The 24,198-nt window shown below is 54.2% G+C and overlaps 1 protein-coding gene across 3 annotated transcripts in view; it reads left to right on the forward strand.

The window, feature by feature from the left end:
- LARS2 (leucyl-tRNA synthetase 2, mitochondrial) overlaps nucleotides 1–24,198 on the forward strand; it is a gene marked incomplete at both ends in the record, with an annotated part of 77,197 nt that overhangs the window by 16,093 nt on the left and 36,906 nt on the right. Inside the window, 4 exons of one of the 3 annotated variants that reach the window (XM_080715225.1) lie at nucleotides 195–316; nucleotides 3,270–3,330; nucleotides 15,136–15,225; nucleotides 19,346–19,489. In XM_080715225.1, coding sequence (XP_080571351.1) covers nucleotides 195–316; nucleotides 3,270–3,330; nucleotides 15,136–15,225; nucleotides 19,346–19,489 — 417 coding nt within the window. Of the gene's footprint in view, nucleotides 1–194; nucleotides 317–3,269; nucleotides 3,360–15,089; nucleotides 15,226–19,345; nucleotides 19,490–24,198 lie in introns of all 3 variants that reach the window. The other 2 variants (XM_080715224.1, XM_080715226.1) reach the window with 2 other exon arrangements.

Here is a 24,198-nt window from a genome sequence, read left to right on the forward strand (position 1 = left end):
GTGAGGCTCGTGTATAACCTTCTAAGTTCTTCCCTGTGCTTATTTATCCGCAGGCATCCAGCTGGCTCTCAAACACAGGGTCAGGAATCTCTGGGAAAGGGATGACGCCAGCTGGCAGGAGAGAGCGCTGCCCAGGGGAGAATGCTCACAGGGCCCAGCGGTTTGCCAGGCTGATGCTTCTCTTCTTGGTGCAGGTCATCAACCCCATGGGGTGGGACGCTTTTGGACTGCCTGCTGAGAATGCTGCCATAGAGAGGAATTTACACCCAGAAAGCTGGACCCAGAGGTACGTGTTGACAGGCATGTCCAAACACTTGTATACAGAAACCTTAAAAAACGATTAGCCCGTACATGGGAGAGAGGAAGCCAAGCAAGCGAAACACTACAGCCTGCCAAGACAAATGGAACTGCAAGTCAGTATTTATCTTTTAACACACTGCTCTCATCTACAACTATCAAAGAACATTGGGCGTTTATTCATTCATATGTTCATTTTTATGCTTTGTAACTTATCAAGTTATTCTTCCTTTGAGTATATGCATTGGGGAAGAAAAAGGTCATAATTTATTTGCTAAATCTCCATAATGCTGTCTTCTCAAGCAGTCGACCCATATTCAACACTCCGTCAGAATCTTCTCTGAGTGTTAATTATTCTGTCTCCACCATTCATGAGCAAGCGCACTTAGACAGTCAGTGTGAACACGGGGGGCCCTGGGAGCCAGGCTGGGGCACCCCAGTCTCCCTGTGCCTCGGCCAGCCTTGTCCTCCTGATGAGACCTGGGCAACGAAAGATGAAAAGCCCTCCGAGGAAGTGGCTGGAAAGCAGGGGCCCTAGGAATGATAACATATTTTTAATTAGAGCAAGCTCTATCTTATTTATTTGTTTATTTATTTATTGTGGTACTGGAGCTGGAACCCTGGGGCACTGTACCTCCGAGCTACATCCCCAGTTCTAGTTTTTCGTCTTTTTATTTTTGAAACAGGGTCTCACTGAGTTGCGAAGGGCCTTGCCAAGTAGCTGAGGCTGTCCGTGAACCGCGATCTCCGGTCTCTGCCTCCCGAATGCTGGGATTACAAGCGTGCGCCACCACGCCCGGCTTTTTTTTTTGTGTGTGTGTGATAAACAGAGTCTTGCTAAGGTACTGAGCGCCTCACTAAATTGCTAAGGCTAGCCTCAAACCTGCAACCCCCTGTCTCAGCCTCCCAAGTGCTGGGATTACAGGCGTGCGCCCCGCGCTCGGCTCCAGTTATGCGTGTGAACTAAGAAGTGTTCCACATGTGGCGTCTCGGTGCCTCTCAGTTTGTCATCTGTAACATGGGCCAGAGCGGTAGCTACTTTATTAGGTCATCACGAGGATTGACTGAGTTAATAAAAGTGCTGAGGACAGTGACGCTGTTGACATAGTGTTGACCGTTAGTTTACTATTGTTAGTAGTGGTAGTTTAAGTTATCATTTAAACTTCTCTTCCCACACCAGAACACGGCTGAGTCTTCTAGGCTCACTGCCTCAGCCCTTCTACAGAGACCTGAGACCTCCCTGCCCCTCAAGCTTCGAGGTGTAGACACCGCCTCCTTTCCTGTCCCGTGCCTGTCCCGCCCCGCTCCACTCGCCCGAGGCTACCTGTAACAGCATCCTGCGCTTCTACCCTTATTCCTGTTTCTCTTCCCCCCCAATCCCTAGTTTCTGTTTTCCATTTGCTTAATTCTAGTTTAATGGGAGGGATGCAAAGAAAAGGAAGTGATGTTTCAAATAAACGGACCAGACAAGGCTGAAGTTTGATGTAAGCTGACCAAGGCTTGGCAAGCTGCCACTGCGGGCCGAATCTCTCCTTGTCTGTTGTGTAGACACAGTCCTGTTAGAGCCAGTCAGATGCACGTACTGCAGAGCGCCCTGCTGTTCTGTGAGCAGGGCAGAGCTGCGCACGGTGCCCGTGTGGCTCCCAAGCGGGAGGCCTCACCGTCTGGCCCCGACGGGGGTCTGCTGCCTCCCAGCGCGGGCCGGCGGGTGGCCCCACTCCCCGCGAGGCCGAGGCCTGCCTCTCCCGCCAGCTGCTCCCGTGGGCAGCTGTCTTAGCCTCTCTGCGCCTTGCTTCACGCATCTGTACAAACGGGATAATCCTAGCTCTTCCCTCCTGTGATTGGATGAAAGTGAGAGCGTTTGCCCACCGTGCTAAACACGGGCCTGGAACTTAAGAAGCTCTCACCAGCTATGCAGAGACAGTTTGGAGGGCTCCTTTAGGGGGCTCGTGACTTCATTCTGCTTGCACTGAGAGAACCTGTCATGGAAGTGAATTAGTTATTGTTTTTTAAAAAGAGAAAAAGGATTTATGTTTTATCCCAAGCTGTATTATAAATGGATTAGCTCGCTCTTTTCCCTGTTTCCTATTGGACAGTTTTAGGGTTTAGAGTTGGATTGATAAAGAACTGCTTGTTTGTTTTTTTAATCCCCACAGTTTGTCCATTTGGGTTTTTTTTTTTTTTTTTTTTTTTTTTTTGCTGGTCTGGGGATGGAACCCAGGGGCATTCTGCCTCCGAGCTACACCCCCTGCCCTATTTTTCATTCTTTATTTTGAAACCGGGTCTCACTGAGTTGCAGAGGACCTCATTAAGTAGCTGAGGCTGTCCGCGAACCGCGATCCTCCAGGTCTCAGCCTCCCGAATGCTGGGATTACAAGCGTGTGCCACCACGCCCGGCTCCATTTGGGGTTTTTTAGGGAGGGTTTGTGCTGCTGCTGTGTTTGTGGTACTGGGGAGCAAACCCAGGGCCTTATACCTGCCAAGCAAGTGCTGCACCACAGAGCTACATCCTCATCCCTTTTACATTTTTAAGATAGGAACTTGCTAGGTTGCCCGGTTGGCCTCAGACTTGCGATCCTCCTGCCCCGGCCTCCTGTGATGTGAGCAGCTGGGACTGAAGCTGCGCGGCAGCACACGGCCTCGATCTCTTCCGAACTTGTACTTGCCTGGCTGAGCGCTGTGCTGAGTGCAGGATGTGGATGGGCCAGGAGCACGTGTATCGAGGGGAAGGGTCGTCTGTCTGAATGGCGAGGGGAAGGGCAGTCCCGGGGCCAAGGCTGCTGTGATTTGTGGTGGACTGTGGTGTGTCCAGTCAGTGGGTGTCTTCTAGGATGCCGGTATTTCACTGATTCCCAGTGGTTCACGCTCCCAGTGGTTCACGCTCCCTGGAATAACTAGACTTGCGCCATCCCCCGCGTCTCTGGGCGGCGCCGCTCCGAGGCTTTAACGTCACGCTTGTCTTTGTTTCGCAGTAATATCAAACACATGAGGAAACAGCTGGACCGACTGGGCCTGTGCTTCAGCTGGGACAGGGTAAGCCGGCCCTCCTGCCGGGGTGGCGGGTGGGCGGGGCGCGGTGGGCGCCGGGCTCCTTTTTGGGCTGAGGGAAGGGAAGGATGAGCAGTCTGCAAACACGGATGCTGAGCGGGTGGTGGGTCTGCGAGCGCTTTCCTGTGGGATTAAGCTAAGGGAGTCAACTTCAACTTCCCGAGGTCTTTGTGTGGAGGAAGCTCTGCCCCAGAGTTCTCTTGCTCTCAGCAGTCGTTTAGAGATTTTTGGAGGAATGAATCCACAAAGAGTTCGCTCCTGCAGAGGACATCTCAACATACACATTCTCTCTTGCCTTGATGAGAATCCTCAAAAGAGCCAGAATGAGGTTGAGGAGGGCTACCTATTGCCAGATTGTCCTCCGTAAAGGTCAGGCAGATTTATGCTTCCGTGTTATTACAGCCATTCACCGGATTTCTTTCGTTGTTTGTACCAGAGGTGGACGCGTAGGCCAGTTCGGAGCCCCTGTGGCAGGGTCGGGGAGGCTCTGCTGCCGTCTCTGCCGGGTTTGCTTCTGTCTAGTCTGGAGAATCCATGGCTCCCGTGTGTCTTCTTTCTGGTGTGATCTTTGCCAGGTGTGAGTTGTGGCCTCACAGACACTCTGAACACACGTGCGTGCCATGAGCCACCATGGCAGCCCGCTCCCTGGCCCTTTTGAGTGGGCAGCCCCTGCCTCTGGGGCCCGGCCTGCCCCTGAGAGGGGAGATGCTGGTGGCTCCTGGCCAACAGCCTCGTCCCAGCTGCTGAGACTCCCTGGCTCTGGCGTGTTCTCCCAGCGTCCACCTGGGCGAGAGTGGGAGGGACGTGGGGCCTGGAGTTGCGCGTTCACCTTCCTGCCATGGAAAGCGTGGTTCTCGGGATTGGAGACGACACGCATTCCCAGAAGCCGTGCCCATCTGGAGAGCCAGTCTGATGACCAGCCGTTGGCTCAGCACGGTGCTCCCCACAAGTCCTGTGGAGAGGGAAAGGAAGAAGCTGAGAACCACAGAGGGAAGTGCGGCGAGGAAGCGGCCTCCCTCTGCCAGCCGAGCCAGCTGGGGAGGAGGGAGGAGGCGGGCAGGTGCTCCTCCCCTCTGCCAGCCGAGCCAGCCAGGGAGGAGGGAGGAGGCGGGCAGGTGCTCCTCCCACGTGGAGCACTGGCCGCCTAAGGAGGCGTGCACCGCCTCAGTGCCAGCTGCTTCCATCACTGGAAGGAGCGCCAAGATGAGCAGCGTAAGAAGGCGGCAGGTCTCCTGGCCAGTCTTGGAGGCTTCAGGCTCGTCATGGGTTGGCCGGCTCGGAGCCTGTGGGAGCCCGCACGGCACGGCCAGTGTGTGTGGCGGCAAAGCCAGGGAGGAAGGAAAGCGGGAGGAGGCGGGCGGGCCCTCCATGACCTGGAGCCTCCAGCTGGCCCCACTTCTGGAAGGCTCAGCCACCTCCCAAGAGTGGCAGCTGGCCCGACACATGGGCTGGAGGATTAGAACCCCAGCTGGAGCAGCCGCTGGCACCGTGGTCTGCGGTGGCTGGATGATTGTGACCTGGCTTGGGATGGACTGGGTTCTGCGGCGGTGACAGGGTCACCTGTGGGCTGACCATCAAGCCATCTGTAGGGCCCTCGCGGCAGCCTGACCCCTACCTCTGCCCTCTCGAGTTCTTGGAGGGGGAAACCAGTCCTGGACTATGACTCTTGATTGACACACACTCTGGGCTTGGGTTTTGTCAGAAATCACGTGAGAAATCAGTTTGGGGGAAGTTTCTAGTTCTGCTCAAAATCAACAAGTAGAAGAAGAAAGAAATCCAAAGCCATTCCTGCCAGCGAGGAGCTTGCTGTGCTTGTGCCTGCTGGTGCCAGCACCGTCCTCCAGTGGAGAGCTGAGGCAGAGACGCGGCCCTCCGGGGCTGGCACAGGCGACACCGCATCCCCTGGCCCGTCTCCCGCTCCACAGTGCTGTGACGAGAGTTGACTATTGTCTGGGTTTCTTACTGCAGAGACCTGGTGTTCTCTCTGCCTGGTTTCATTGGGTTTTAAATTGCTGTGCCTGATTTATTTCTTGTCTTCTGTACATGTTTATGCCCAGCAATGAAGCTGGCTGCTCTGCATATTTCAAGGCCAGGAAAACACTAGAATTGCTGCCCCCAAGACCGTTACCTATTAAAACTGCAGCTGTGACCTACACTTCCCAAGGCCACTTGGGCCAAAGGGCCTTTGAGGTGGCTGACTGCAGAGAGGCGGAAGAGGCCGCATGTGAGTGGCAGCCAGTGGCGCATCCCAGGGGAGCCGTCCCCCTCTGCGTCCATCCGCCCAGGACCCAAGTGACTCCGAGCCGCCTGAGCTCTGGCCGTCTAACCTTGCAGCCTGCATCAAGTACAGCGTCCCTCCAGTCCCCGCGTCCCCCATCAGCAGACTCCTCTGTCTGTTTCTGCCCAGTACTGTTTTGCTGTAAATAGTTCCGCACATGTTGCTGCGCGTGGCGGCCGTCGTGTGGCTCGCTTGCTCACCTTGCGATCGCAGTTCCATCATTGCTCGTGCAGCAGCTGACGCCGCCTACGGCGTGGAGCACCGTGTGCCGAGTGTGCCAGGGTGCTGTCCTCCCGGGGCTCCTTGCACGCTTCTCTCTTGGCCTTTCTTCCCCACCCCCTTGTCATGGTGGAGAAGCGGGACCCTCTTCCCATCCCAACGCGCCAGCCTAGTCCGCGTTTAGGTTCAGGCCAGCATGACTTGGGTGAATTTAAAGTTAAAAGCGTGGTGGCCGCCAGGCCCTTCTCACTGCCCGCCACTGCACAGAGGACCGGCGCCTGAGAGCAAAGACCAGACCACAGGAATAGCCAGGTCTTGGAATGACAGTAGGAAGCTAGGCTTTCAAAGGGTTTTATTTGAAAAGAATTTCAAGAATTACTTAAAACAAAAAGGACATGGGGGCCTGGGAACATGGCGGGAAGTTTCTTGGTGTCAGAGTGGAGCCAGTTGCCATGACAACGTGTGACAGCTCTGAAGCGCCTGGCTCTCCTGTCCCCTTTCAAGTCCTCACAGAGGTGGAACACACTGTCTGGCAGATCTCGGCTCTGGATTGCTGGTTCTCATAGGAGTCAGTCGGCCTCCCCTGGATGATCCCCTTGGCTGGATCTGGATGTTCAGAGGGGAAGGTGATACCTGTGTTTTAGCTGACCCAGCTGTGTCTTAGGACGCTCACCTGTTTACAGGAAGGTTGGTGCTGGTGCGGGTGGGTTAGCGCCCTGTCGCTCAGGTCAGGACCACATCTCCTTCAGGGGCAGCAGCCGAGCTGCCCTTGTGGGCAGCGGGCCAGCGTGGTGTGCGAGGCCAGTTTCTCACCACCCTGGCAGGGTAGTGCTTCTGGATCTTCAGCCCTCACTAATGAAGGATGTCTCTAGGAGCAGTGTAGTAAAAGTGACTACCTGAGGAAGACGTTTGTTTCATTCGCAGTCCCATTTTAAGGCAGCTCAGACCCAGGCCTCCGATCTTCCTCCCGAGTCCTGACAAGCACCGATCATGGAGCTCTGTCCCCTTGGCCAGATGCCCCTTGACACCTGCAAGGGCTCATAATGGGACTGGGTGGGCCTCGAATGAATGGGTAAACAAGGGTGTATACGTGCATTGAAGTACTGTTCCATTTTTAAAAGGAAGGAAGTCCATTTTTATTTACTTTATATTAATTTCATAACTGTCAACCTTACTAATTCTCAATAATTCTAATACGTTTATTTTTTTGTATATTCTTGGTAACTGTCTTAAGTCCAGAATTGCCTTCCAATCCATTAACATGGAATATCTCTTCATTTACTTAGTTCTTTTTTATACCCTTACTGTATTTAGCGCTTACATTTCTTGTTACAAGCGTTAGTGTTCAGCTTTTACCTCCTATAGTTTCGTCCCAGGTTCTGTTAGCTTACAGCTAAGTAGAATACATTCTGAGCAGTCGCAGTGGGCACCTGAAGCTCTGTGTGTGCGTCCGTGGTTGACGCCGAGTCACAGTTGATGTTGATGTTGGTTCACTTTGCGGGGCACTTGTTCTGGGAGCGTTTTCATAGATTTTCTGCAAAGACCACCATGTCACTTGCAGCAGGGACAGTTTTATTTCCTCCTTTTTCATCTCTGTGCTTTCTTACCTTCTGTTGCTGTATTACACTAGATAAAGCTTCTAGTACTATGTTGAATCACGTGGTGAGAGTGGACCCTTGCCGTGTTTGTTTGTGTGTTTGGTATGGTGCTGGGGATTGAACCCCGGAGCATTCTACCTCTGAGCTGCACCTCCAGCCCTTTTTCATTTCTATTTATTTATTTATTTTTACTTTTATTTTTTATTTTTTGGTGGTATTGGGGATGGAACCCTTCTACCTTTGGGCTACACTCCCAGACCCATTTTATATATATTTTTTTAAAATTTGGAAACAGGGTCTCTTAAGCCAGTAAGTCTGGCTTCGAACCTGCGCCATCCTCCTGTCTCTGCCTCCCAAGCACGGGGGTTACAAGTGTGTGCCACCACGCCTGGCCTTTTTTTTTTTTTTTAATATATTTTTATTGGTGCATTGTAGTCAAACATCACAATGGAATACAAGACTTGTGAGGATATCCAAGTACACATCATCCAATTAGCCTTTATCTAATCCCCTTCTTTCTCCCTCGATTCCATATTTGATTGGTGATTAACTTTGATACATTTGTTTAAGTACATCATGAGTTTTAAAGAGAGTCCATCCTTCCCCATCCCATCCCCTCTGATTGGTTGCCTTAATTGCTCCTCCATAGGGCCCTTTCTTCAATCAGATTTTCTCCTATTACCCATTTATTCCTAGTTTTTGCATATTAGGGAAAGCATCTGATTTTTTTATCTTCTGTGATATTTCTCTGTTTATGCTGCATTGCAAGTTCCTGGCCACCTGGCAGACTCTGATCCCGGCCTTGCTGGCTCCGGCTACAGGCTCACTGCATGGCAGGCTCCGATCCCGGCCTTGGAGGCCCCAGCACCGGCTTTGCCTCACAGCAGGCTCTGATCCCCACGCCTGGCCTTTTTCATTTTTATTTTGAAACAGGGTCTTGCTAAGTTGCAGAGGGCCACAGTAAGTTGCTGAAGTTGTCCTTGAACCTGCAATCCTCCCGACTCCGCCTCCCAAGTAGTGGGATTATAGGCCTGCTCCACTATGCCTGGCTCTTTGCCTTGTTTTTGATCTTAGGAGGAAAAATATTCAGTCTTTGACCATTATAAGTGATTTCAGTGAACATTTTGGGTAAATATTCTTTATTAAGTTGAGATTGTTGCCTCTAATTCTAGTTTTCTAAGCATCTTAATTATAGATGGGTGTGGAATTTTGCCAGTGCTTTTTTTCTGCATCATATGAATTGATAGCTGATTTTTCTTCGTTAGCCTGCTAACGCAGTAGGTTGAGTTTTGAATATTGCATCCTTAGAGAAAACCCTTCCTGGCCATGCGGTACCCTTCCTCTTGTGTATTTCTTAACTCCATTTGCTCATATTTGGGTGAGGAGTTTTGTGCGTATACTATAAAAACAGTCATAGTTTGCTGCTGGGAGTCGTTTGTAGTTTGCAGCTCTTGTAATGTCCTGTCTGGTTCTGGTCAGGCATTACTGGCTTGAGAATGATGCAAGATGTTCCTCCTTCTGTTTCCTGGAAGAAATCATATAGAATTGGAGTTAGTTCTTTAATTCACCTCCACCTCACAGTGCAAAATGCACTAAGTCCATCCCCAAGAGCCCGTGAAATCTCAGCTCTTCCAGCTCAAAAGCCCATGTCCAGAGTCTGTCCTGAGCTCCAGGTGGGCGTTTAGCGGTGTGCCCTTAAGAAACCAAAAACACAAGTTCCATGCTTCTGAGCTATAATAGCACAAAATAAACATTGCCTTCCAAAAATGAGGATGGGGCCTAGAACGGAGGGAGCAGAACCTGGTGAGAGCGAGAGCTGTTGAGGCGGGCAGGTGGCCACACCCAGCACAGGTGCCGCAAGGCCGTGAGTGTGTTTTGCACATCCTGAGTGCAGCTCAGAGCTCCAGAGGAAGAATGCGAAGCACGGCCACTCCGTCTCCCAGAAGTAGGCACTGCGTCCCTTTAAGGTGCCCTCCTCCTGCTACCAAAGCGACCGTGTAGGTTCTTTCTTTCTCTTTATTTTCTTTTTCTTTTTTTTTTTTTTTTTTTTGGTACTGGGAATTCAACCAGGGCATTTTACCTTCAAGCTACACCGCCAGCCCTATTATTTTTATATTTGTTTATTTATTTTTTTATTTTTTATTTTTTGGTGGTACTGGGGTTCCTGGAAGCCCTTCTACCTCCGGGCTACACTCCCAGACCTGTTTTTACATTTTTATTTGGAAACAGGGTCTCCTAAGCCAGCACGTGCGGCTGGCTTCGAACCTGCGCGATCCTCCTGTCTCTGCCTCCCAAGTGCGGGGATTACAAGCGTGCGCCACCACGCCCGGCCCTTATTTTTATTTTGAGACAAGGTCTCAGTAGGTCGAGAGGGTCTCACTAAGTAGCTGAGGCTGGCCCCAAACCTGCAGTCCCCCTGTCTCAGCCTCCCAAGTTCTGGGATTACAGGCGTGCCACAGCCCAGCTTTCTGTAAGTTAGTAAAGCTGTGCTTTCTTCCTTGTGCCTGGTGTGCTGGCTTTGAAGCCACACAGGCTGCTGCTCCGCGCTGCTCCGTGGAGCCCGCAGGAGCCGAGCAGCTCGCCCGGGCACTGCTGTCGCCAGTGCCTGCACAGTGGACGGGTCACTCCTTCCTCTTCCTCAGGATCATGCCGTCGTTTCCCAAGGAGCCTGGAGAACGGGCAGCATGAAAACCTCTTTCAGATGGCCTGTCCTGGCGGTCCTGATGTCTGCAGGGAGGTTGTCAGCCCATCAGTTTTCTCTTCCTTCTAGAAAGACGGAGTGATTGTAAGCTCATTTGGCTCAAGCAGCTGAAGGCCTGGACCTGTCAACTAGGCCAACAAACTGCAGTGCGGACCAGTTCATCTCTCTGTAGTCAGTGGGGTGTTTGTTCCCACGTGTCCAGTTAGGAAAGATGTCTCTATTTCATCAAGGACCGCCTTGATGAAACTCTTGTCAGCCGGCAGAGAACAATTACCAAGAAGTTAAACAAATTGTCGCCTCTTGTCTGGTTGCCGATGGTACAGAGTCATATGTGGGATGCAGCGGATGACTCTCAGGCCACTGCAAAAGTGTCAGTACTCAAAAAGCACTGGTCAAGCCTGGCGTGATAGCACACGCTTGTAATCCCCGCACTTGGGAGGCGGAGACAGGAGGATCACGCAGGTTCAAAGCCAGCCTCGCTGGCTTAAGAGACCCTGACCCTGTTTCCAAATAAAAAAAAAATATATATATATAAAAAAAATAGGTCTGGGAGTGTAGCCTGGAGGTAGAAGGGCTTCCAGGAACCCCAGTACCACCAAAAAAAAAAAAAAGCACCGGTCAAGAAGCGAGCGGAAGAGCTCAGAGCAAGCTGTTTCCTTGGGAAAGGCAGCCGCACGCCTGGGATTCCCGCACTCAGGTGGCTGTGCCTCAAGGTTTACAGGCTAGAGGCTAACCTCATCCACTGAGCGAGGCTCTCAGCAACCTAGCAAGACCCTGTTTCCAAAAACCAAAATAAAATAAGGCGGGGGTGTGGCTCAGAGAAGAACACCCCTGGGTCCATCCCCAGTACCCCCCCCCACATACACACACACACACACACACGAAAACAGCAGAGACCATGGCTTCCCTGCCACTAATCTCTAAATTGGCCTCAAGAGCACTGAGAACAGGGACCTTTGAAGTCACCTAAGAATTTAGTTTGCGGCCCTTGATTTGGAAAGTAAGACCTTTAAGAATAAAAGCAGGCTCTGTAAAAGCAGCGTCTAGCAGTTGTCTTTTTTGGTTTTCCTTAAATGCTCATTTCAGAATAACCTTAGCCCTGAGTAAGGACGCGGGGTGGTGTCAAAGCGAACTCCTGACAGATGGCAGCTCCTCACACCGCTCCCGCCCTCCTATGGGGAGGGCTTGAGCAGAGCCGGGCAGAGGTGGGGCCAGAGGTAGACGAGCAGGAGGAGCGGCTGAGGCGGAGGCCACCCGTGTGACCGCCCAGGCCCCAGTGCCTGGGACTTGCTGGAAAGAGGCAGGAAGATGGGAGGGGTCCATGCAGCCCTCAGGCAAAAGGGAAGGCTGGGGGGGCGGGGGTGAGGGAGCTCTGCCCAAGGGCACTGCCCTCCCCAGTCCTAGAGGGAAGCCTAGGCGGGGCCATGGAGGGAGCTCAGTCGGCGTCCTTGGAGGGACCCCGCAAGTGGATGGACTCAGCCTCGTCTCAGATGGGGGTTGTCTTTCTGTCCCAGCACTGCAGCCCACCATGGGCCTCTGGCTGAGGGCTGGGCAGCTGACCCCTCATCCATGTGCCCGTGGGTGAATGAAATGGGACAGGTGAAGCCTGCTGAGCTGCCTGGCAGCGGGCACTGAGCGGCTGGCCTCAAGGGTCCTGAGAGGCTGCTTCCTTTTCAGTGAGCTGGACATTGCTAATGGGGGTGAGCCATTTGCCTTTGGAGCTTTGGAGGCGCTGCACACAGGTTTCTTACTCAGAACACTCTAGTGATATGTGCACACCCATGTCTACAGCAGAACACCAGAGTGTATGCTCACACCCATGTCTACACAGAACACCAGTGTACGCTCAGACCTACGTCTACAGCAGAACACTAATGATGTATGCACACCCATGTCTACAGCAGAACACCAGTGTACACTCATACCTACGTCTATAGCAGAACGCTAGTGATACACACACACCCATGTCTACACAGAACACTAGTGATACACGCACACCCGTGTCTACAGCAGAATACCAGAGTGTATGGTCACACCCACATCTACAGCAGAACACTATACTGATACACGAACACCCGTGTCTACACAGAACACTAGTGATACACACACACCCATGTCTACACAGAACACCAGAGTGTACGTTCACACCCACGTCTACACAGAACACTATACTGACACACACACACGTTTCTATGAGAACACTAGTGACACATGCATGCCTCTGTTAACAGCAGAACATACAGCGAAGCCATAGCACTGGCCTGGCCTGTCAGCAGGTGAGTGGGTAAAGGAAATGGGGATGTACACACAGTGGAGTTCTACTGAGCCATGAACACACACACAGTGGAGTTCCACTGAGCCACGAACACACACACAGTGGAGTTCCACTGAGCCACGAACACACACACAGTGGAGTTCCACTGAGCCACGAATACACACACACAGTGGAGTTCCACTGAGCCATGAACACACACAGTGGAGTTCCACTGAGCCACAAACACACACAGTGGAGTTCCACTGAGCCACGAATACACACACAGTGAAGTTCCACTGAGCCATAAATGCACACACAGTGGAGTTCCACTGAGCCACGAACACACACACAGTGAAGTTCCACTGAGCCAAGAAGAGGAACAAAATTATATCATTTGCAGGAAAATGGGTGGGGCTGGAGAAGAGCATGCTAAGTGCGTTTGGCCTGTCTGGGGAGGCCAGGGGTTGTGTTCTCTCTAGAGAGAACACAGGAAGCGGGGTGCACCCATCACGCGGGTGCTCTGATGACTGGGCTGTGGGACTCCAGTACTACTCTTTGAGAAGCCTCCAGAGTGGTCTCTGCAGTGGCTGTGCTGATTTGCAGCCCACCATCAGGGTGTAAGAGTTCCCGTTCCCCCACATCCTCGCCAGCGTTGGTTATTGTCTGTATTCCTGATGATTGCCGTTCTAAGGAGAGTTAGTTTATAGTTACTCCTCTAGAAACCTGGGAAGAACCAGTGTGTCATGCCGATGGGGAGGGAGGTGGGGAGAGGAAGGTGGCGGGGCCAGGGTGGGCTTGGAGGTCTGGGGGCGAGCCCACACTCCCACCCCATGCACTTGTCTGGCTCCTGAGCGGGTGAAGTCCTCTGCACCCCACACCCCTGCAGACTGGGAGTCTTGGGTGCTGAGACTGCTGTGCCTGGTGCGTGTGGGGAGCCCCAGCCAGGCGCCACGTGGGGCGGCTAGGTGGGCAGCGCGTGGCTGGCCAGTTGTTCACTCCCTGCTGCCTCCCGTGGGCACGCGGAGCCAGAGTGGAGTCATTTCATTTAAAAGAATATATTTTGTAATAGCTATCACTCCACTGTTTTTACAAAACAGCTAATAAGAGGAGCAAGGACTCTTACACGAGAAAACAGCCCTGGGGCTGCTGGAGTTCACCTGAGACCCTCCCTGCCTGCCCGGCCTGGCTGACGCCCCCTCGTCTTTTCATCCTCAGAAGAGCAGCTGTGCCAGTGCCAGCAGCGTGCCGGCCACCGAGGGCCGCGGCAGAGGGGGCCGCTTGACCACCCTTTTCTTCCTCTGTTTCTCTTTTTTGCTCTCTGGAGCTGGAGACCAAGCCCAGGACCTCGTGGCTCGGTGAGCACCCTGCCGCTGAGCTGAGTCTCAGCCCTTCAGCCGTTCTCTTGGCTTTTTTTTTTTTTTTTTAAGTTAAAGAACCCTAAAAGGCAAACTTGACAGTGTAGAGGTTTTTATGTTTACTTGACTTTATCAGTTGCAAGCCTTGTGAGTTGGTTAAAGAAGACTGGCTTTTTAAAATTCTGTAACGTGTTTTTAAGACAGAAAGTAAATTTGGAGAGCCTTTGATTTAGCCTTGAAAGTTAAGTCAGGGGTTTCTCAGTGCGTCCAGTGCCTGGCCGTGTGTTTAATTGGCCTTCCTAAGGTGACACAACTGGCGTGGAGGAGAAAGCGGAAGGCAGAGAGCGGAGCCCCCGGCCGGCCCCAGGGGCACACGGCTTACCTGGGAACGAGGGTGAGAGCGACATGGCCAAGTCCCCTCGGATCGCGTGCTCCTCTCCAAGAGAGCGCCTCTTGTTCAGCCTGTGTTATGCTGACCAGCATGTCAGTCACCTGTTATGGTGGGGGAGGCCAGGGAGGCGAGGAGTGTGCGGAGACAACTTGAGTCCCATTGTTGAACTTGCCAGACGGGCAGGCAGTTCTGTAACATCTCTTCTCTTGCGCTTTATGAATGGATGGAAATACTGTAGGCCAGTAAGCTGGTAATTACTTTCTCCATTTAATTACTCTGTGTGTGTGTGTGTGTGTATGTGTGTGTGTGTGTGTGTGTGTGTGTGTGAGAGAGAGAGAGAGAGAGAGAGAGAGAGAGACAGACAGACAGACAGACAGACACAAGGGATTGAACCCGGGGGCATTCTACCTCCAAGCTACACCTCAGCCCGATTTTTTTTTTTTTTTTTTTTTTTTTGGTGGTACTGGGGATGGAACCCAGGGGCCCTCTACTGCTGGGCTACACTCCCAGACCTATTTTATATTTTATTTAGAGACAGGGTCTCTTAAGCCAGCTGAGGCTGGCTTCGAACCTGCGCGATCCTCCTGTCTCAGCCTCCCAAACACAGGGATTACAAGCGTGCGCCACCACGCCCGGCTCTTTATTCTTTATTTTTGAAACAGGGTCTCACTACGTTGCAGAGGGCCTCACTAAGTAACTGCAGCTGGCCACAAACCTGTGTTCCTCCTGTCTCAGCCTCCCAAGTATTGGGATCACAAGGGTGCACCACTATGCCCAGCTTAATTGCTTTTTAAAATTGAATTGCAGGACTCAGCAATTTAGCACAATCCTGTTTCCAAATAAAAAATGAAATAGGCTAGGGATGTAGCTCAGAGGTAGTATACCCCTGGATCCCACCCCTGTGCCTTGAAGGGAAACTGAATTGCAAGGCTGATGCCCCTGTTCCAGGAGAATGGGACAGGGGCCTGCTCACATGTCTCTTTCCTTTCTGCAGGAGATAACTACTTGTTCCCCAGATTACTACAGATGGACACAGTACCTCTTTATTAAGCTTTTTGAAGCTGGACTGGCCTATCAGAAGGAGGTATGTTAAAGTTAGCCACACTTTGAAATTTTGTAATTCTTTTAATGCTTTCCGGCTCCTTGGAATATATCAGTGTTACCTAGAAAGGAGGAAGCCCTGTTTGCACAGTGGCAGTGAAAATGGAAGTGAAATGGTTTAGGAAGAGGTGCTGTGTGTGGCCTAGGGTGGGGAGACATCTGGGCTGCTCTCACCCCTGAGTTCCCAGCGGGTGCAGCGTCTGGTGCAGTGACGAGGGCTAGCCCAGGAGCCGCAGCACTTCTCATGTCCCGCCCCCCCCCTCCAGGAACCGGGCTGTGCATCTGCTAGGGGGGCACCCTCCCCCCTTGCCGAGTTCTTGGGGAATGGCAGTACATCTTGTTTAGTTGTTTGTAGTGCTGGGGTGGGAGCCAGGCCTCGTGCCTTCTGGGCAAGTGCCGCACTGCTGAGCTATGTTTCCAGCCTAGATCTGCTCAGCTCCTGACATTTTAAGTCCCGGACCCTTGAAATCCTGTCTCCGCCTCCCAGGCACTGAGCTTACACACGCGCACCACCATGCCCAGCTAAGATGGTAGATCTGTAGAATCAATATGGAGACAAATGCAAAAGGCTCAATTTGAATTTCATAAGAAAGCAAAAATCTCTTAAACATTAACAATATAAAAATAATAACAGAAACCAAGAGGTGAAATGGGGGGGCCGGGGCAAGTACGGAATGCCCTTCTATAGTGAGGAGTCACGGGGAAGGACTGAAGCATTGTGCCTATTTTATTAAAATTAGAAAGCTGGCTACTGACGCTCATGAGAAAGAGGCCAGAGGGGGCCAGGGCGAGGGCGGAAGAGGGAGGTGCTGGCGGCCAGGCCGAAGGTCTCGTACTTCACAGCCAGGGTCACCGAGACAGTCCACAATCCCAAACACATCAGAAGATGGAAGCCAGGCATGCAGTGCACCCCTGTGACCCAGGACTTGGGAGGCCGAGACTGGAGGATCACAGGTTCCAGAGCCTCAACAAATAGTGAGACTGGTCAACCTAGTGAGACCCTGTTTCAAAATAAAAAAAATAAAGAGGGCTGGGAGGTTTAGATCAGAGGTAGAATGCCCCTGGGTTCAGTTCCCTGTAACACACACACACACACACACACACAGTCCTGAACAGTACATGCTAAGAGCGAAGGACTATTTTAATAACCAGTTTGATGGTCATGGATCCTTTTACGACTCCTTCACACGGAGTGAGCGCTGGTTTTTGAGGGGTGGTCATGGCGCCCGTGTGGAGTGACCCCCTGAGCTGCTGTCCTGTCGCACCGCACGGGTCTGTATTGCCCTTGGGCTTCTCCCTGTGCTCAGCTGGAGCATCACACCCTGGTCACATGGCACTGTTGGTCCGGGTCTTCCGAGCATCGTGCCCTGGTCACGTGGCACTGTTGGTCCGGGTCTTCCGAGCATCGCGCCCTGGTCACGTGGCACTGTTGGTCCGGGTCTTCCGAGCATCGCGCCCTGGTCACGTGGCACTGTTGGTCCGGGTCTTCCGAGCATCGCGCCCTGGTCACATGGCACTGTTGGTCCGGGTCTTCCAAGCATCGCGCCCTGGTCACGTGGCACTGTTGGTCCGGGTCTTCCGAGCATCGCGCCCTGGTCACGTGGCACTGTTGGTCCAGGTCTTCCCAATGTCTCAGTGTCATTGTGCAGCCGCATCAAGTCTTGAAGCTGGAGAAGCTCCGGCTCGGGGCGGCAGAGACGGTCCTCCAGCTACATTTGTTTCTCTGTGCTTGCTTAAAAATCAGGGTGTCCCAAGCCGGGCGTGGTGGCGCACGCTTGTAATCTCCGCGTTTAGGAGGCGGAGACAGGAGGATCGCGCTGGTTTGGAGCCAGCCGCGCTGGCTTAAGAGACCTGTTTCCAAATAAAAAAGATATAAATTAGGTCTGGGAGTGTAGCCCGGAGGTAGAAGGGCTTCCAGGAACCCCAGTACCACCAAAAATAAAAAATAAAAAACCAGGTGTCCCTCGCAGTAAATGCTCGGAGTTGAAAATCCAGCGATGGGGGTCTGGCCCTGGGAAGCTGCAGGTAGGCAGGCTGCGAGGGGCGACCCCCGGTTGGGCCAGTCCTGCTCGGAGTCTGGCCTGAGTCTGCAGCCCGCAGGCAGGAGCGCGGTCCTGGGCCCCGCAGCTGATGCAGCCCGCCTTGGGGACCGCTCCCTGGCAGCTCCCAGCCCTCCAGCCATCCGGGGGTCGGCATGACGCAGGAGCCTTCTGGGAGCACAGCTTCCCCTCGGGTCTAGCTACTGGAACCCAGTGCTGGGCACTGGGAGATGTTAAGGAAGCGGCCGGTGGCTTGCGGTCGGCAGGCCCACTGTCTGCCTCGCCCTACCTCGGGGGCTTGCAGGGCAAAAGGGAGGCAGCTAGGGCCTTTCTCTCCCTTTCTTTTATATTTTACACAATTTTAGTGGTGCTTGGATTGGTCTCTCTCTCTCCATATGTCTCTGTGTGTGTTCTTTTATTTAGTGGAGGGTCACCTCTTGACTGAACTGTTACTCAGTAGACGGCATCGGCCTTTCAGTTTGCCTGCCAAGTGGCACTCTCCCAGCCCCGTGCAGGCAGTGGTCAGAGAGAAGGAAGCCGTCTGTGTTTAGGTCTAAAGAACTTTGTCTCCATCTCGCCTCCCTGTGTTTGTGGCCCTCGCACTGGGGCCTGTTTCAGAGGAAGTACATCGTTGCCTCATGTCATGTCCACTCTGACCCTAGGCCCCACGGGGTTACACTTCAGTGGACTTGTACTTGTAAAACCAGAGCCCACTGGTGGCTAGCCTCTCCGCACCTGTCACTGTCCATTAGCTATGTCTCTGGATCAGCTGGGGCCCAGTAGGACACAGAAGGTGTGCCCGAAAGGAGTAGGGAGGAAGGCAGTGCAGGACTTCCGCAGGGCCGGGCTCGGGCCAGTGTGGGAGCAGCAGCAGCCGGCGGGCCACAGCCTCGGAGCGGTGGGGGCCACCGCCTGCCACGCACACCAGGAAGAAGCCTGGGCACCCTTCTGGCGAGGGTCCCGGTTGATGTGGCCCAAGGACAGGCTGCACAGAGGCTCTGGAGGGCAGATGGACGGTGGTTAGCACCACCCCTAATTAGAACTGCATACTAAAATCTACTGTGTGTGCTGGGGCTTGAGCTCAGCACCTCGTGTACGCCAAGTACAAGTCTACCACGCAGACCATAAGAACAGCATCTGTCAAGTGAGGACATCATAATGCCTGACACATCTCTGTCCTCACTGCCACCTTTGACCAGGTGGTTCCTGAGTGCCCTAAAGTAGCGATGCGGATGGCAGAGGTGTGGGTTTTAGTAAAGACAGACATTGCCTAGGGCTGTGTGGATGGGGAGAATCTGCACAATGGTGGAGACTGGGCTTGCGGATGTCGCACAGGGTGGCTGACGGGAAGCGCGAGGTCCTGCACTGGAATGTGCTGGCCATGGTGCGAGCCATGGCTCCGTGTGTGTCTGCCGTGTACATTCATCAGTGGTGCACTTGACTTACACCCACTTATGGATGTCATGCTGTACACACTTTTTCTTAATAGCTAAAGTAACTTAGTTTCTGGAGACCACAACTCATAACTGTGGGACCTGAGGAAAGGCTTCTAACCTCTCCGCTCCTCCAGGGCTTACCTGCTACATGAGGGTAAGAAAATACTTTCCTCAGAAAGGTAAAAAGACTAGATTAGTGGTTTTATTAAAATCAACACATCTGTTCCTTTATAATAATTCCATTGTACTAAGTTATAAGTAGGTGCCATTTCTTCTCTGCTTACTAAGATTTCTAAGCCTACATGTTCATCCTGAAAGGTACAAAGGTTCGAGAAGGTTCAAGAAAGCACCAAAGGAAGGGCTGGGGTGCGGCGCAGCAGTAGAGCGCTCCCCTCGCATGTGCAGCCCTGGGTTGGGTTCCCGAGGCAGCGCCGCGAGAGAGCAGAAGCTGTGTGCACCACGTCAGACGCACACTTGGAGGCGGCCGCTGCCCAGGGGCCCTTTGCTGCTGTTTCGTGGCTGGGCAGTTCTCTAGGGAGGGCGTGTGGTGTTTACAGGCGCTGTTGGTGCAGCCCTTGAAAGGATCCCGTGAGGCCCCTGCTGTCGCTCACCATCTTGTGATCCGCAGGCCTTGGTTAACTGGGACCCAGTGGACCAGACGGTGCTCGCCAACGAGCAGGTGGATGAGCACGGCCGCTCCTGGCGCTCCGGGGCGAAGGTGGAGCAGAGGTACCTCAAGCAGTGGTTCATTAAAACCACGGCCTACGCCAAGGTGAGTGCCGGACCAGCTCCCCCGTGCCCGCAGGCAGGCCTCGATGCAGAGCGTTCGGTGTGGGCCCGTGTCAGGCCGGGCTCAGGAAGCCCTCTGGGAGCCGTGGACCAGCCTCAGTGTTAAGCAGGGTCCAGGGAGGAGGGCCAGCTCTGGGTTGAGCTGGGTCGGCCCCTGGAGGGGACTGTAGGCCTCTACAGACTCTTCAGTTCCCTGCTACAGAGGTGAAGAACCTGGCATATGTCAATTATGTATCAAAAAACTATATATTGAAACAGAGAAGAGTAGCTGGGCGAGGGGCACAACTGCACACCTGCGATCCCAGTACTTGGGAGGCTGCGACAGAGGGATTATAGGTTCCAGGCCAACCTCAACAACTTAGACCCTGCTTCAAAGCAAACAGAAGGATTGGGGTGTAAATTTTAAAATAGCACGTCCCTGGGTTTGGTCCTCATTACCTATGTGATTCTGGTAAGACTCCACAAAGAGGGTGAAGATTCAGAGGCCCGAGAAGGCTACCCAGCAGGCCAGGAGACCGCGTCTCCACGAGGGCGGCCAGTGTGGGAGGAGCTCAGCCAAGGACGATAGGCTCGGCCCAGCGTGTCACACACGCGAGTAATCCTAGTACTCTGGAGGCTGAGACAGGAGGATCGCGGTTTGCGGACAGTCTCAGCTACTTAGTGAGGCTCTCTGCAACTCAGTGAGACCCTGTTTCCAAATAAAGAATAAAAAATAGGGCTGGGGGTGGAGCTTGGAGGTAGAATGTTCCTGGGTTCAACCCCCAGTACCACAAAAAAAAAAAAAAAAAAAAAAGGAAGCCCCAACCTGATTCTTCCTGGCCTGGTCAGCCTGTGACCGGCCCAGGCTGAGTTCTCCCTTCAGTAAAGCGAGGGGCTGGACCGGTACCTTCTGGCCTCAAGGTACCTTCTGGCTTTTTCTGCATAGGGAGAGACACAGTTGAAAGTAGGGCTTGCTTGTGCTGCGGTCACCCGGGTGTGTGTGCACTGGAACCTTCCATGCAGGGCATTGTTCTTTAAATCATCAGCTGTGAAGTCCTTTTGCTCCCCAGGCTCCCACCGTCGCTCTGACAGGGTGCTGCTCTGATGCGTTCTCTGCTCAGACCCGACACCACAGCTCTTATGCAGAGGAATCACGATGTCTGAGATGACCCAGGGCCAGTAGGAGGCCCCCCGGCAGGGGCGCAGCACGGCGCCACGCCAGCGCGAGCAGTGTGCGGCTGTCCTGGCTGAGGCTGGCTCCCTCCAGGCCCCTGGCTGCTGTCCTTTCCCATTCGGAACGCAGCAGAGACCAGCACTCAGTGTAAAGCGCTCGCTGACTCCTGAGCACAATGCCTAGTGCCTTCTGAACCCAGTAACATGGCACCCAGAGCGAGGAGGGGGCGAAGCCAGGAACATGGCTCCCTGCGCCATCCCAGCCAGTGGGCACCCCTTCTGCTGACACCCGGGGTCCACCGCAGCCCGGAGGGAAGCCGGCCCCTCGCGGGCCTGGCCGATAGCTCTGGGCAGGCAGGATTGGGCAGGCCACCTAATTAGCTGTTTTGTTTTGACCTCTGCTTCCAGTTGGAAATGTAATAACCTGATGGAGGGGCATTATTCCTTAAATTGTCAGCTGTAACTTTTCAACTGTTCAGCAGAAATGGTTCGTTTCCATGGTGACTCGCCAGGTTCTTGCTGAACTCCTGTGCAGATTTATTGAAAAAACTGTCTTTGGAGGTCAGAGTTAAAATACAGGAGAAGAGGGAGAGAGAGACTCCATGAGGCCCAGCAGGACACGTGTGGGGCTGCGAGCAGGGCAGGCGGAGGCCTGGGGGTTATGGCGGGGCTGACGAGGCATGGTGCAGGCCCCAAAGGCCACGTGTTAGAAATAGGGACGGCACAAATGCTGAGGACAAAGCCAAAATAGACTCGCCTTCGCAAAAATAAAAGCTGAATCCCAGTAGCTTAGGAGGCTGAGACAGCAGGACCCCGGGTTTAGGGACAGCCTCAGCAACTTAGGCCCAAAAAATAAAATAGGGCCGAGGATGTAGCTTGGAGGTAAAATGCCCCTGAGTTTAGTCTCCAGTACAAACAAACAAACTGAGAGGCTAAGAGGATCTTGCAGGACAAATCCCAGATCTTAAAAGGACTTCCTATGAGAGTTTATCTGCAACATCCAACATATAATAAAAAATTACCAGACATACAGAGAAGCAGGATATTGTGACCTACAATCAAGGGAGAAAAAGTAGCCCCAGGAAAGTAGACCCCGAGACAGCCCAGACGTTGCATAGTGGATGAAACCAAAGGCATCGTCTGGAAACGGCCAGGCCGAAAGGCGAAGGTGGTTGTGATGCAGGGAGATGGGAAGGCTTGGGAAGGACCCGAAACTCTGTAAAACTGAACCAACTGGAAATCTGGAACAGAAAGGCACAGTGTCTGAAGTGGGAGGCCGGATGGAGTGCGGAGTGAAGCTGGAGGGAAGCCCCTCACACCAGGCGGGAGCCGCTCCACGGCAGATGTGCGTCTGACGGGCTTGAAGCCAGAAGGCCAGGGTAAACCGAGGCCCTGGGGCTTCGAGACGGCTGGGCGTGCGGAGGCCTGACCTTTCGGGTCTGGGGCAGCTGATGTTAGATAGGAGCCCCGAGGGACCTTTCTGGATCCTGGGAAGAGCGGTGAGGCTGGGGTCACCGTGGGGGCAGAGGTCTATACGATGCTTCTGCTGTGGTCCAGCACACAGGGCTTGCACTTGGGCAGGAGCAATGGAGAGGAAGGAGCAGGTCCAGGAGACATTCGGGTGACGGGACCCTGGGGGCTGGGGATTGGCTGTCAGAGGAGAGGCTGGCGATGGCAGCCAGGGGACCTCAGCTCGAGAGGAAGTGGGTGGTGGTGCCCTGCGCCAGGCAGGGAGCCCTGGAGGGGATGTCATCCTGGCCCTTTTGAGCTGAGGGCAGCCATCAGACACTCTAATAGAGATGAGAAGTCTAGGGCCATGTCACCCCGGACACACCCGATATCCTCTGGTAGGGATGTGGAAATAACCGGTGCTTGGAAAATGAGGCCCAAAACTTGAAGAAGGTCCAGTGAGATGAGGCTGGGGTGTGGCTGGGTGTGGCACGGTGGCCAAGTGCTGGTCCAGCACACACGGGCCCAGTCCAGTCCCCAGTACTGCAAGGAGGCGGAGCTAGCACTGGTGGGTGGGTGGGAGCTGCTGCGTGCTGCTGAGATCTTGACTCCTCTCTGGCACTTTCAGCTGCAGACACTGGTGCACAGGCCTCTGCCCGGACTGTGCGCACACACGCACTCCTCGTTGGCCCCACCAGATCTGTGGTTCTGCTTCCCACGGTTCAGAATGGAGGTCTGTGGTCCCGCCGCAGGTCCCAGGCGCTGGACTGAACTTGGTGGACGCTGGCTCATCAACGTCCATAGCCTGTCCTCCTGCTTGTGATCTCACGGGGCAAGATGACTGCTGCAGCCAGCCCTGGGGTGGGGGGGAAGCACGCATGTCTAGGTCTTTCCATCTGGAGAGCAAGAACTTTCCCAGCAGCCCCAGCAGGGCCACTGTTGCTCCGTGAGCTTGCCGTGGCGTGGCCACCTGCTTCAAGGGAGGGGGCGGCAGGCCTGGGTGCTCCGCTTGCCTGAGGGGGATGGCGGGCGCCTGCAGAGCTCCAGGTCTGCACACCACCTACATGACGCGTGGCGCGGGCTGCGAGCCAGCCCTCCTGCCGCCTTCCTTGGCAAACCCCAAAGACGCGGTATGATAGCGGCGGGGGTGTGAGGCCGTGCTGCGTGTGAGGCCCTGTCCTGCCCTGTTTGCTGTGTAGTGTGGGACTGAGCCGTTGCCCATTGTGGATGAGCAGAACTGTGGCGGCGGGATCGGGGCGCGGGGTGAGGACCAGCTGAGCCGGGCAAGCCGGGAGGACGGACTGGGCCCCACATGCAGGCAGCAGGCCTCTGAGGGTCGCCTTGGTCTGCCGGCAGTGACCAGTGGCAGGGAGAGAGAAGGGGCTGCTGTGGGCATGTCTCCCTGCTGCACCTGGGCTTCTGCCCTCCCCGTGCCTGCTGTTGCTGCACCGCAGGCCCATGGCCTGGGTGCTCCATGCTCCTCTGGCACAGAGGTGGCACGGCTGCACCCAGTGGGACCAGCGGGGCACCCACGCCAAGTCTGCAGGCGTCACCTGGCCACTGCTGGGACCTGGAAGAAGCCTGTTCCCGTGCGCTTCCGCCCCGGGCCTCACACTCAGGCCTGACCTGCTGCGCGGTAACCCACCGTGGGTGCTGCTGAGAAAGCTGAGGCTCTGCCTGGAAAGCCACCACCTGCCTCACACGTGGCTGCACCCCGCTCCATCCCCCTGCCCCTCTGGGCCACCATTTGCCCCTTTTCCCCCAGGCTGCTGTCGAGCAGAGTGCAGCTGAGTGATGCCAAGGTCCCCCCCAGGGGGCCTGCAGGGGAGGCCCAGGGAGACCTGGTGGTCTGCAGGAGCGCGCAGAGAGAGGAGGAGGAGCCCGGGTCTGCACAGTGGCCCAAGGAGGCGTCGCCCAGCACATGGCGACAGGGATGCGCAGGGCGTCCCTGAGAGGAGTGTGCTTCTTTAAAGCTGTCTCAGTTCAGGGCTGGCCACTGTCTACAGGCTCTGAGTCTGTCTTCCACGTGGTCCACTGTGCTGGAGAGGTTTCTACCCAGTAGAAGCCTCTGCGCAGTCCACTCTATTGGAG

This window comes from Muscardinus avellanarius (genome assembly GCF_963383645.1).
Source record: "Muscardinus avellanarius genome assembly, chromosome: 18".
NCBI classification, from domain to species: Eukaryota; Metazoa; Chordata; class Mammalia; order Rodentia; family Gliridae; genus Muscardinus; species Muscardinus avellanarius.